This window comes from Ascidia mentula, chromosome 8 (assembly GCF_947561715.1).
Source record: "Ascidia mentula chromosome 8, kaAscMent1.1, whole genome shotgun sequence".
NCBI classification, from domain to species: domain Eukaryota; kingdom Metazoa; phylum Chordata; class Ascidiacea; order Phlebobranchia; family Ascidiidae; genus Ascidia; species Ascidia mentula.
Window position 1 is genome coordinate 17967779 of NC_138573.1, and position 14457 is coordinate 17982235.

The following is a 14457-nucleotide window of genomic DNA, read 5'->3' on the forward strand; positions in this document are numbered from 1 at the left end:
TATGAACGCCAGCGGCAAAGCAAAACTGGAGTTCTTTGTTTTGAGCGCTACGTGTTACCGAGTGCCGGTGTCACATGACCGCGATTGCGGGGTTACCTCAGGCCATGCGTCTCTGATTGGACCATTTCTCGGGACGTATCGGTTGCGTCAGACAGTAGTTGAAAACAAAGACTCGCCGACAGCTCCAATGGACATTGGACCATGTTTGCGTCTTACGTAAGTTGCTTTTGTATGTAGAGATAATCCGCTCCTTGTGCTAACAATTGTGCGAAAGCCTCATTGCACGATATGAAATAATCAAGATTTTGCAACATTTCTTGTTAAATACGATGGTGTTCACTGCATTGTCGAAAGATATGCTGTAAGTTCGCTGATAAGAATTAAAACACAGCTAATTCAATGGTTTTGGTGATGAAAAAAAAAGAAACTAAATACCTTCGGTTTGACGTTTAAAAGTGGTTTATTTTTGGGACATTTTAGCCTACAACTAGTCGGCTCGAAAACAATTACTTGCTTGCTACAAAAGTGGTTGTTGTAATCCCATCTTATATTTGAAGAGACAGATCTCATTAAATGTCGCATAGTTATAATATGTATAGTTAAACTAACTTATAACTATTACAGCCGTTTGACGCGTACTTTCCTTTCAAACCACCTATATCTAATGGATTTAATTGCAATTTGGCGTTTTGTGTAACTGTATATATGATTTTCCATTGCTTCTGTTATTCAACACTATTTCGTATAACAAGTCATGTTTATTTATTGAAATCGACTGATTAATTTCGAGTTGGCGATTAAACGATCGTCAAAACTTGCATTCACCTAAAACAATGAACTGCGAATGTGAATTTGAGCATAAATCGTTTAAACCAAGCAAAAAAAGCAATGGACCATTGAGGTTACCACTGGGCCAGAATAAACAAACAAGTAATACAGTTTTTCCAATTTTTAAATAGTTCGATAACGAGAACATTGATTTTTAAGGCCAAGGCTGTCGTTGCAATTCCTACCTTAAGTAATCATTAAAATCGTTTTAATCACTTACAAGCTCACAAAAAGTAACAAAACAGTCAAAAATTATGTACATCAACTAAAATCATTAGTTAGTGTTCGACCCTAATCACTGTGTGATTCTTCGGAGTGATGAGAGGAATCACCACTGCTCATTGACGGACTCTTCTTTCTGCGAGATCCCCTTGTTACCCTTTTCGGTGATTCTGATCCAGATCTTTCTTCAGGACTTTCAGACTGGGAACGTTTGCGAAGCCTGCGGGATCTCCGGATCGGAGACTTCTTTTTGCGAGATGATCTTTCTCTGCTTTTTGAATCTGAATCTTTGCGGGACTTTTTGGATTTTCTTTTCTGTGGACTTGGTGACTGGGATTGGGGATCAGAACTTGGGCTTGGAGATCTTTCCCTCTTCCTATCAACAGATTCATTTGCTTCTGTGTTTTCGTGAACATTATCTTCATTTTCTTCTTCTTCTCTTGTGTCATTATCTTGTTCATCAGACACTGAATCTGTGGCAACAGGTTTTTCAAAATTTTCAGGGGACAAATCTTCATTCTTCTCTTGTGATATATCTTGGTCAGCATCCTGTGATGTATCAACATCCTCTTTTGTTTCCATAGATACCTGCATGACATCATTCCCATCTTTATTATCCCCACTTTGAACAGAAGTTTTTTCCTCTGTTTCCACTTCATTATTTTCAGGATTATCTTTTTCCATTAGTTTTTCCTCTTCCACATCAGATTTTCCATTTTCAATTTGATCCGCATTTGGGACTTCCTCGGCTTCTTCATCCTTTGTTTCCACATCTGAACGATCCCCGTCTTCTCTTTTCTTCTCCGGACTTCTCGACGCTGACTTTTCATGGTTTGCGCTCCTGGATCTAGAGCGCTTACGATCTCGGGATTTTTTAGGACTTGTATCATCTTTGCTGCGAGACCGCGATCTTCTTTTTCTACGGCGATCTCGACTCCGGGAGCCATCACCACTGCGTGATCTTGATCTTCTTCGTCGGGCTTCTCTACTTCGAGATCTGGGGCTTCTTTCTGATCTGCGTCGTCTCCGTTCTTCTCTCTTTCTGCTGCGACTTCTACTTTTTGACCTGTGCAATAAAAGTTTTTCTGGAATATCTGTTTTTGCTACTTTCTGAACACAACTATGAAAATCGTATCCTTAAATTCAAATGCTAAAATCTTTAAGGTAAATTTTCCCCAATTAGGTAGCAATTAAAGGAAAATCAAATTTAAGGACGCTTCATGGTTCAAGTGTACCCAGCCACTTTTTTGTCTTAAATTTGTGAATTATTTATGTTGCATTTACTACCATTCCTTAAAGGCCAGCCCTAGAAAATGACACTTGTGTTAAACTGGGCAGTGTCAAAGGATTGGGGTTCCTTATTTAGGACATATTTTAATGTTTTTTGTAAATTTTTGTTGTCTTTGAAATGCTGCACTTTGATGACATGGATTATTTCGCACCTGCTTTTTGACGACTTTGATCTTGACCTTTCTCGCGATTTTGATGATCGACTTGACCTTGAGGAGGATCGACTGTATGACCTTCTTTTCTTTGAACGGCTGCAAAATACACTAATTTAATTTCACGCTAAACAGATTAAAAAAAGTAGGATTTACAAACACTTAGAAATGATTTCCCAGAAAACACAAGTCCACTCTATAGTTCAATCATTTCAGCATTTTGTTACCAATGGTCTAACTTGTAACAGCAAAAACAGTTGAATGAGTTTGTCCATGATGAAAATCTAGTCACCTTTATGATAATGGCGGCAGACATACAGGCATACTTACCAGTTAGGAACACCTTTGCACCAGCACATTAGACCACAAACGGTTAAAAGAACTTAAGATGACCAGATGTACATATACTACAGCATAGCTGGCCAATTCGAACATTAGATGCTACTGGGCTGGACAGTTGTGCACATTCAACAACAAGATGAAGTTTTTAGTTTCTCAACGCACATTCGTACTGATGTGTGCTGCCTGGAATTTGTCAAATTAAGACAAAAAAATGCTGTTTTCATAGTGATCAGATGCTTATCCATTATGAATCACACAGAGTGCACTTAACTCCTTGCATTTGAGGTTCACAAAATTTGTGAGTGACATACTTAACAAAAAAAATATTAAAAAGATTTTTACAATATGTTAAGGATTGCAAAAAACAATAATCAACATACCCTCGCGAATAACTTGTACATTGTCTTGAATAATGACCCCACTCTCCACAGTTGTAACATCTCTCATCACGACTTCTTCCACCGCCGCCGCCGCCGCCGCCACCACCACCATATCTTGGACCACTAAAGCGCTCACGTCGGCCGCTGCTACGACCGGTTGAAATATCCACTCTGACTTGACGGCCACAAATTGACCTGCATGCACATTAACGGTAATCTTACAAATGTGACTACAATTCTGCTGGACTGTACCAGGCATTTGAGCAGTTAGTAAGACAAGATAATGTGGTTATATACTCTTGCTTATAAATTGTACATATCAACAACTTTTTTTTAAACGAAACCAGTTAGTATTTTGCTCAAACACGATAAACTTGTGTAAATTCTCCACATGCATAACACAGTGTAATTCACTCTTTGGTATCTACAGGACATTAAGTTTAAAGCATTTCTACTGCAAAAGAATCATTCAGCTTTGATTCCTTGCAGTGGTAATGCTGTGATATAACATTACAGAGGGTAACCAAATGTTAATGGGATATATATCCTTGTAAAATTCATCAATAATCCAGACAGAAAAAAAAAACTTTTTTTATTTATTCAAACCAATACATTAATACACAAAAAAATTCACATATTGGGAACATCTAATCTGGTATATATATACATGTGTTTTCAATTTAAAAATAATAATCTTTCAGTAATAATATGTGAACAAAACAAACACCCTATTTCAGGCACAAAATTAACAAATAAAAACAATTTATCATACTTTCCATCAAGACCCCTGCAAGCGTCTCTTGCATCTCTGGAATCCTCGAACAGGACGTACGCAAACCCCGGGGGATTCCTTGCAACCCACACACTAACCAAGCGACCGTAGTAGCTGAATTCATCTTCCAGTTCCGATCTTGACGCCTGGGTGCCAAGATTTCCAACATAAACTTTGCGATCAGACGTTCCTCTCATAATATCACGAGACATTTTGCTGCAGCCTGATTAAACCTAAAAAGGAGTTCAATTTAAATTTTTTTATGAATGTCAACCTACAACTTTTATATCAAATGCAAAACTTTCAAGAGACAACTAGCAAGGTAAAACACAAATATCACCAAAGTCTGACAGAAAAATCTACACAGTTATAAAACAGAAAGAAAGCCACCTTGCACTTAAAACGCTGTCATGCTTCGTTTACGTTTGCACAAGCAAGCGCCAAAAAGACTTCACAACGATTCAAGAATACTTTCTTTGATAAATGAACCAGAGAATACGAAAAAATAGTTGTAGTATTTAGTATTCTATGAATGAATGCACCAACTGTACAAAAGAAATCGAAATTAACTAACCTGTACTGTGACACTGTGATTTTAGTAAGACCCCGCTAAATATTGTTACGCGAAAAAAAGGTATACAACGATCCCAAACGAAATATGTAAAAGTACAACGGTGCATTAAAATACACATTTCAGTCCCAATTAAATAACCTTTATTTTCAATAAAGTTTACTTTACGTTTTTTAAAGAATATTTTATTATATTCTCGTATTTTTTAGGCACAAGACGTGGTCAGCAAGATTACTTTTTGTTTCTGTTCGAAAAGTTAAACAATTTGTTTTTGTCGGGAACAATACAGCAAAGTATTTGACATATGTAATTTATAACGGAGGCAGCTGCATAATATTTTGCCCCTTCAAAAGTTAAACAATTTTTGTCCCTTCAGGCGTTGTCGTTGTGAACGAAAATGCTACTTTATTCTAGACTTTGGCATTTCTGTAGACAAGTTTCATAAAAGCGTTGGAAAAAGATGCCGCAAAAATGTTAAACACATAATTGTAGGCGGTTTGCACAAACGTTGGTTCGCATCGTGTCAGTGCAAACACAACTAGTTTGAAAGAACTAGCCAGGAACACGAAAAAGCAACGGAGCTTTTGCTTTACAGAAGACTGACTTTCCTAGCATTGCATTTTCTTATTTTTAACCAGTTTGTCGTCGAAAACACAACTGCAAAGGAAATGAGAAATTGTATCTGTGTTGGTTTGTTGTGCATCAATTGCTGATGTGTTGTTGCGCGTTCGAGAAAAAATGTTGCTGAAATAGGAAAGGCTGCATATTTTATAAAATGGCGTTAATTTCGTGTAAGGACGGTTACACAGGGACGTATCGCAATGGCTGTTGATATAAATGCGGCCTAATAATGTAGGATAGGGGAGTCTTTCAGAGGATATCGAAAATAAAAATGACTTTACTGTGAGGAATGCATAAAATATGTTGTGAATTTAGTAATTTTGCTGGCCCAGAAAGGATTATCAGCAAATATGTTTTGCGAAGCTAGTGTATTGGGCACTGCCCTATTCAAATGCCCAGAGAGAGAAGGAAAAAAAAGTAACGCTGGTAAAAGTATTTGGCAGAACTAACTATACAACCCAGTGATAATGACGTACGATAATTTGTTAAAATCTGTCGGTGAATTTGGGAAATATCAGAAGAAGCTTTTTGCAATATTGTTTGTAAACGGAATACCAAACGCTCTGCTTCTTACGTCAATAGTATTTCTGCATTACATGCCGGAGCACCGTTGTTCCATTGACCACTTGGTACCTAACGGCGATGTAAGTATATTCTACGGTGGTGACAAACCAAAAACTTTTGTGTAAAAAAAATCGATGAGCATTTTCGTTTCACCAGAGTAACAAAACATAGTAAAAACTCACAGGATTGTTCGCAATTTATCCATACGCGCATTCGGTGGATTTGACGTGGGGATATGACGGCGTAAATTTTCATTCTAATGCGAACCTGTGTGGTTCAGGCGAACTAAGGGCAACGACAGTTGCATATAATACATTTCAAAAGTTGTGTGGAACACTTGTTAACCATGCAATGCAATTTTCAAACCAGTGGGCGATGGTGTAACATTTTCGAGTGTGTCACAATGCCAAATAAACGTTGATTTTAACACGAAAAACGACGAATACGTGGCCAAGCTAACGAGATGAAGAGCATGCATGCTTCATCACAATACATCTGGACCAAAAAAAGAAAAAAAGGAAGACTGAGCAAAACATTTGCAAACAACAGTGAAATATGAGTAAGAATTTACGAATAATAACAGACGGATCTGTAAACAGAATGGATCGGAAATTCTTGACAGCTTGGCAGAGAAGATAAACTACCAAGATCCAAATCAAAACACACCCAACAGCTGCAGGATGTACAACATATCAAAACGCGACGTGGAAAATTTTCTGCGATTTCCGAACGGTAAAAAATCGTGGTTTGTGAAACTAAATAATACGTTTGTGTTACGTAGTGCAGTTTCATCACCCGCTGTACTCAAAATATGTACATTACTTTATTTTATTTCAATTCGCGGAAATAAACTGACTGACTGGGAAAGTCATCCCCACATTTGTTGACTAAACCGAAAACTGCGTTTGGTTCCGTAAATTTGTTGGAGCTACTACGAAAACGAGATAGTCTAAACTACGCAGTAATGTTTCATGCAATGGCATGATTGGCGGGATCACCAACTGTGCAGGTCCTGACTTGTCGATCACAGCTATCGTATCGAGATCATTAGATTTACAGGCTATATCTGGGCTGCGAAGCCCCTGTAAACCTCATGATAGTCTAAACTATTTTTTTCGTGTTGCATAACGACACTTACAAAATGGTTGGTTGTTATACCTGTCTGACGATGTCTGTCTTTCAAGGTTACAATCTGACCGACGTCAACACCGCACCTTCGATAATTCCATGTGAAAATGGGCGTTCTTACGACCGCAATGCCGTTGTGCAATCAGCCATGATGGAGGTACGTCGTGAGGCGAATAAATTCGTTGTTTTTGTCTTTGAGGTAAATTGGCGGGCACAGTTTAAACCTGCAAGGGCTCTATTTGGGCAAATCGATCAAATGTGCCTAAGGCTGGCCCTGATATAGGATAACAACATTTGAAACCACGGTATATGGACAAAATTACCCCAAAATATAAATAGATAGGTTACCAAAGACTTTGTGATGTTTGGACAAGCTGATAGAATGTATAAGGGCCGATCAACATATGCATCCTACTTCCAAACACAAGAAAGCAAGTTCTAATCTTCTGTATTTCTTCCGAACAGTTTGACGGCGTGTGTGAGAATGCTTGGTACAAACCGTTCATCTCATCGTTGTACTTGGTTGGGATGGGGGTTGCGGCCCTGTCAGGTTTACTATCAGATAAGTAAGTGCTTTTCGGGAGTTAACATTGAATTGCTATTTTTATAAAACACAGGTTTATAGGCATAGAATAAAGGGTATTGTTTTAGCTACAAAACGACAAGGCTTTGCTCAACAATAGATACATAACAAACCAATAATTAATGGATCTATGTTACGCAACAATAGCACAATATTTGTGATTGTCACAAGCCAAGTGGTTCGGCAAGCACGTGGTAAAGGGACGAGATATACTAACAATATCTTTATCAATCATTTTTAGATTCGGGAGACGGCCTGTGTTCCTGTTTTTTACATTCCTACAATTCGGGGTCACTTTTACCACTAGTTTCGCAAACGACATCCGCGTCTATGGAGCATGCCTTCTGTTTTGTGGACTGACCCAGATGGTTAATTACATGGCTGCATTTGTTCTAGGTATACAGTCTCGTCGCACGGCAATACAAAAAATTCATATTGTAACCAAAATAAAACAAAAAAAATATTTTATATGTGAAAAATTATTCATAACATAATGAAATCCATGTTGTTTTGTAATGACTGTAATGCACTGCCAGGAACCGAGTGCACAACAGCGAAATATAGAAATTTCATATCGGTAAGTTCATTCTACTCCTTTGCGATTGGATACATGATCGGTCCCCTCATATCTTATCTCATTCCTAATTGGCGTTGGCTACTTCGATTCAACGGCCTGGTTGGCTTGCTCTATATTCCCATGTATTGGTAGGTCCCAATAAACGTTATAAAAGCCACACATGAACTAAATTTCCTAACAATAGACATTTGGTAACTTATATTTGAAACAAAACGAATGATTGAAATATTTTTTCACCAGTTGATAAGATAAGATCTTCAAAGATAAACTGGGTAATTTGGTTCATAACATTGAGTGTTAGTATAGCAAACAGAGAGGCTTGATCTTCACCTTTATAAGCTTGTGTGTGCATCATGTTAGGCTTGTCCCCGAGTCGCCAAGATGGCTTCTCGCCAAAGGGAAGATCAATGAAGCGAACAGTTTGCTCCTCAAGATTGCAAAGGAAAATGGCCAAGCCCATGAAGTAGATGGTGTATGTAATGTTTATTACTGGTTTAAATCTGGAGAAAACAAATTAAATGGATATGTTGGCGAATACCCTTGTTTTTCGGATTTCAGGAGACCATTGAACTTATCAAGCAATCAATACAAAAGGAAAACCAAGAAGTTTCAAATGTTTCCACTTTGCGCGGGCTGTATCAGCTTGTGAAAAATCCCTCAACGCTACTAATTGTCGTCGTTGTAGAAATTTCTTGGTAAGAGTTTAGTCAGAAAAAAAACTGTGTAAATTTTCTTGAAAAAATTATTTTAACGTCATTTGTTACAATGTAACATAGGTTGGCAACGGCAGTGGTTTACTTTGGATTGTCGTTAAGTGCCCAATCTCTCGACGGAAACTTGTTCATCAATTGTCTTTTGCTTGGAGCGCTCGAAATTCCAGGGGTGGCGGCCGCATATTTGGCAGTTCGATATTTTAGCCGGCCCAAGTCGCACGCTATGTTTATGTTCATCACCAGTACTTGTTGCATGTCTGCTGCGCTGTTGAAATCTGGTGAGTATTGCATCCTACCTAGAGGTGAATGTAAGCCGAAACAGTTGGAACGCCGTTCCGTGAGAATTTAAAAGCTCATGTGTCCCGCATACTAATGTGAAATTTATCAGTGTAGAGAATCGTATTTTCAGATATCAGACATGATACAAATTCAATAACGTCCCTGGCGCCACCAAAACCTTTCTATTATCTCACGTCCGAACTCAAGCCGTGAGTTCAACGTTTAAATAAACTTGCTGAATACCTACATCAAGTTTTTATAGGTTTTATTAAATATAGTAATTTATCCTATACGACTTAACCCAATGGCATTATTTATTCATGGACTGAATATATTGTCCACATTCCCGTGTACATACGCTGTCCACAAGAAGGTCACAATTATGCAATCACGGTATTGTGGCACTGAACGTTAAACACTTGGCTGCGACACACGGTACTAAGAATTTGTTGCGAGACCAGAAGTTATACACCATGTGATCTTGCGTTTTTCCTGCGTTTTTAGTGTTTTATGTGCGTGATGCTTCACTGTTGACATAACCCTGAAGAAGTCTCGCCGGATGGCAGACGAAACGTTGGTTTCCAATAAACACTTTAGAAACTAAGTGCCAGAAGAGCAATTCCGATTAATTAGTATGCCTGGCAACAAAAATAGCAGTATACCATGTGACCTGTTCAGCGGTTGGACCACCTCGAATTATAATACTTTACCGCTCCTAAAAGCCAAGTTGTTAACTTTTATTAATCTTTCAAAACTCCTTTGCAGTAAATGGTGACGTCACAGTGGCAGCGGCGCTCCTGGGCAAGACGTTCAACTCAGGTGTGTATTACCTTGTGTACATCCATACAGCGGAAGTTGCTCCTACCGTTACTAGGAACAGTCTCATGTGTCTCGGATCCACAGCAGGGAGAGTTGGAGCTGTGCTTGCACCTTATTTTGTCTACGCGGGTGAGTGCTGCTGGTGGTGTTGCGTGAAAGGAACTGAACCATGATTTATGAAAACAAATGTTACCAACTATCCTTTTGACAAATAAAGACTAAAATTAAATAAACCAAAGATTGAAATCGCCCCATGGTAGTGTTTGCAGTATGTTAAACTAATTTGGATCAGTTCGAACCAGTTGAAGGTTCTCTGGCAGGCTGTCGATCGCGTACCGTATCACGATATGTATTTCTGTTTAAATTTAACATAGCGATCACGTGGACAGCTCAGTTAGTTGATGTTATGATGAAAATCGCTGTGTCGACTTTTTACAAATACATATCGTCTTATACGTTGCAAAAACAATTAAAAAATTCAATTTATTTTCAGTTGACAAACACTTAACACAAAAAATCAGAAACATTATACTATATCAAAACGTCTTGGAGTGATTAAACTTTTATATTACAGTTGTTAATCAATGGGTTTATCCCCTTATTCAGTTTAGACTCTATTGAAAACAATCTTGACAATATCCAAGTGGTTAAACTGCAAACTCTTATATTTACAGTGGAAATGTACGGATTCCTTGGCCCCTATCTTGCCCTAAGTTTGATAACTCTTATTTCGGCACTCCTCACTCTACTTATTCTCCCCGAAACACGACTGCAGCCTTTACCAGAAACAATTCAAGATACACTCAACCTTAAAACGTAAGTTCAGTCCGTTTTACATTTTATTACGTGGCTGTTGCTGGTTTCAATTTCTTCCACGCATGAAAGATTTACAAAAAACTTCGTTCCAACGCGAAACCTTCAGTGTGTTTTTACCTCAAACACTTTGTTTAACTACAGTTAAACCTCGATGAACAATGTTTCTTGCTTGCCTATTTTTATGACGAATTGTGAAGCTTGTGTAAGTAAGGTCTTCTTCTTGTGCTAGGGTTTGGCGCGGCATTGAATGTCGAAAAAAACAACGGAGATCAGATGTGGGAAGAGGAGGAATGGTGGAAGCCACAGTTTGAAGAGCATCTTCGTACTCCTAACTGACTCAGTCGAGAGTGTAAATAAGCTTGAACAGAAATGAATCTGGTTATACGTGTTTATATTTATTACACAAGCTGGCCCAGTTTTCGACAAGTTTGATCGAAATCGAACCTGGCAGGTTACCATGGAGACCAAAAAGGCGGTCTTTTCAAATTATGTCCCGCATTTTGTAGGGGCGGCTCTGCACCACCAAACAAAAACAAACAGAATATATTGGAGAAAAAAAAATGTATATAAAAACGAGTCAACTGTGCAATGAAAACTAACAGACATGTCATGGAAACGCAGCTGAGGAGAAGTCATTCTTGACACCAACAGGAAATAAAGGAAAAATGACACCACAACTGTTAGTACTATAACAACTATAGTACTGAAACAAATATAGTACTGAAATAAAATGTGTAATGTTGTTTTGTTTGGCAAGTATGAAATCGCAGATCAGGGAAATGTCACAGGAGAAATTTGAATTTGGTTTTGTCATAAAAATGCAATCAACTACCACAACAACCTGAAAATGATGGGAATTTACTTTCGAGTCTGAAAATTGTTTAGTGAAAATGACCTTGTAAACTTGAAATGAGTTGAACAAGCTAGTAAGTGATTTCTCTTAAGGTAGTAAACGTTTTTTGAGGCCATTTGGACAAAAAATTATAGGCAATAATTGTGGGCACATTAAAAACGTTAATCCCTAAAACATGAACATGGGTAATCTCTACACCGCAAAACATGTGCTACATATAGCAGAGAACTCTCTACACCAAAAAAACAATAGTACAAATAGTTGGACAAATAAGGAACAAAATTAAGATCACCAGTCAAAGTATTTACTGTGGTAAAAAAAGCTTCATAAAATGACAAAAAATAATTGTCAATGGCTCATAAGAAATGCAATTGAAATAGCCGTCGGGTTTGAAAGTGGTATGTTGAATAAAAACAAGTGACAAGAAAACATTACGCCACTTACAAAATATGAGGAATATATGCTTTGCGAGTGGATGGGTAGCCTTTAAAGGTGGCCTTGTACCACAGGTGTGATTGCATCGACATATTAGCATGGGCTATAACGTTGTATGAGAGCAATAGTAACCAAGAGTAACACTGGGGCCATATCATTATTGATGTAAAAGCATAAATCAAAACCTCTGCAAAGTAATGAGGACAAGAAACAAGTTTGAAAAACCCTCCCATTGGAATTCCATGTGATTCTTGTTTCAAACCATCTAAAAATTAAATATAGTTTACTTTATGTTAGCCTTAACTTCCTGTTGGCTAACAAATATTAATTTCTGGTTATAAAAAACATAACATAAAAAAGTATACGTACACATTTCCAACAACATGTAATTTAATTACTGAATTTATTGATTCTTAAAACAAGTTTTAAATAAATACAGCCCCAATGCTTTAATGCAAGTTCATTCATGCACATTGAGGTTATTAACAGGGATTTCCCCATAATGATGGATGTGTTACAAGATGAAAGACCACAACTTTATGATTTACAAGATGAAAGACCACAAATATATGATTTATTGCCACTTAAAATGTATCTTACATTTACAAAGCAATGATAATAAGTGGAAATTTAACCTTTTTTTCTCATATTTCCAAAAATAAGGTGGCTGTCATATTGGATGTAGGAAGCAACAACAAATCCCCAAATTCCGATGAAATGGCGGAGACTGAAGGAACCAAATGGCAGGTTTTGAAGAGGTAGATTTTCACAAATTAACAGTGGTGGCTAAAAAAAAACATTTTTAAGTGCTTTAATTTAACAGGCTTTTGAAAGCAGTGTGCAATAAATTAGCTTGGGTACTTACTATTAAAAGATAGTAGACAAATCCCCATACGTACTGGATGAAACTTATTTTTGCCTTGTTTGAGAAAACACTGACAAACAGGCACTCGTACAAACGCCTTCCAGTATGGAAAGTAAGAAGAATCATGACAAGAATCAGTGTTAACTGGTCCCCTGAAACACAATCCATTGGTTTTGAAATACTGATAATTTTTTAATTTGTGTTTTTGTCTTTGGAACTAGTCTCTTGCCAACTGCAATTCGTAAAAGTCTCCTACTATGCAATAAAAGTAAAACAAAATTTGTTCCGAGTAGTTTAGTTGGCATAATAACACTTCAATACCAAACCAAATACAAAAGACATCAACAATCCTAAAAAACTAATTTAATTGTAAACTATTATACAATAATAAATGTATCAGAGAATGCTGGATATTGTCACTGTTTGCAATTAGCCCAATTCTTTTCTTTTTTTGTAAATAAATCTGCAGTTATGATTATATCAAACAAAAAGACACACCTTTAGGTTGGTTGCTTTCATGCAAGAGAAAGAAATCCGCAATCCAGTTTTTTGAAATTTTGTTGAAGCACAAACCAATTATGGTTATGAGACATGCCACATTGTAAATAAATGCTGCCCAGTAGAATTGCACAAAGTACCTGAAGCGAATGGAATAATTTGCGGAAGTATTTTATTAGGAAAAAACTTAGCATAATTTGGTAAATATATTGTGTTGTGGCGACCTTATTTGAAGATTTGCCTGCACAAATTGCAAACTTGTATTCTGGTGTAAATAGCCTACATGAAATTATCTTTAAGTTTAAGCTGTCATTATGAACCAACTACATTCACCACATTGCTTTTCAGGCCAAAGCTCTATTGTCACACAAATTATGTTAAAGTCTCTTCTGGAGTTTACAACGTTTGTGGAACAGTGTTTATGGTTTTAGTGTTTTGTACATTACTTCAAATACATTTTACCTTTTAGGAACATCCGCAAATTGAGATATTGGCTTTGCTTTTCCATAAATTGTCAAATATCTAGTTGCCGACATGATGAAATTTCCATTTCCAGTTGGAAATACGTAGTTTACCAAGTACGAAACAATCAGTATGCAGGACATTACGAACCACACACAGTTCATAATAGTAACCGGAAAACCGCCAACAACAATATAACCTTCCTCCATTTGGTGTTGAGGTTTTACTACGTTCCCAAACAATTTTCAACAATGCAAACCAAACAAACCAACCACATGTGTTTATCATAGAAACTTAAATTTCCCACGCCACGCGGAAGTTGGGGGGAAGAAGTTAACCATGCATATCGTAAGAAGTTAAAAATAGAAATAAAAGTTTTCCTTTAAGACAGCGTTTCCAAAGCGCGTTCCGCGGCGGTCCGCGCAGCCACAGGGTTTCATAAAAATATAATAGGCGCCATCAGCTGCTGGACCCAAATCAACTAAATCGTTTTTCACCTTTCGTAATCTAACGCATATGTTGCAGTCAGATGAGCCTGACGCAATAATTCATGGCAGTTTTATCATAGCATACTAAACATGTTAGTACACTATGGTTTTACCCTACACATTTTATAAAAAAAATCTGTGAAAGTAGCTCAAGTAACTAATGAACTACTTCAAAAGTATTTTAGTGATTCTCTAATTA

At 37.3% G+C, this 14457-nt stretch overlaps 3 protein-coding genes across 3 annotated transcripts; 1 reads left to right on the forward strand and 2 right to left on the reverse strand.

Moving 5' to 3' along the window:
* Positions 1-751: 751 nt before the first annotated feature.
* On the reverse strand, positions 752-4215 carry LOC145910667 (uncharacterized). The gene is made up of 4 exons (XM_082997855.1): positions 3987-4215; positions 3215-3409; positions 2493-2591; positions 752-2116 (listed from the first exon to the last, which is right to left on the reverse strand). The coding sequence occupies exons 1-4, from the start codon at positions 4196-4198 to the stop codon at positions 1120-1122; spliced, it is 1503 nt and encodes a 500-aa protein (XP_082853981.1). The 5' UTR covers positions 4199-4215; the 3' UTR covers positions 752-1119.
* A 2182-nt stretch (positions 4216-6397) lies between these two features.
* On the forward strand, positions 6398-11043 carry LOC145912313 (organic cation/carnitine transporter 2-like). Its single transcript, XM_082999736.1, has 11 exons — positions 6398-6474; positions 6927-7027; positions 7336-7436; positions 7695-7849; positions 7990-8158; positions 8391-8502; positions 8589-8725; positions 8807-9021; positions 9788-9970; positions 10516-10657; positions 10887-11043. Exons 1-11 carry the CDS (start codon positions 6423-6425, stop codon positions 10966-10968), a joined length of 1449 nt encoding a protein of 482 aa, XP_082855862.1. The 5' UTR covers positions 6398-6422; the 3' UTR covers positions 10969-11043.
* On the reverse strand, positions 11032-14010 carry LOC145912314 (polyprenal reductase-like). Its single transcript, XM_082999737.1, has 5 exons — positions 13771-14010; positions 13309-13448; positions 12811-12962; positions 12581-12731; positions 11032-12210 (listed from the first exon to the last, which is right to left on the reverse strand). Exons 1-5 carry the CDS (start codon positions 13977-13979, stop codon positions 11951-11953), a joined length of 912 nt encoding a protein of 303 aa, XP_082855863.1. The 5' UTR covers positions 13980-14010; the 3' UTR covers positions 11032-11950.
* Between the last annotated feature and the right edge of the window lie 447 nt (positions 14011-14457).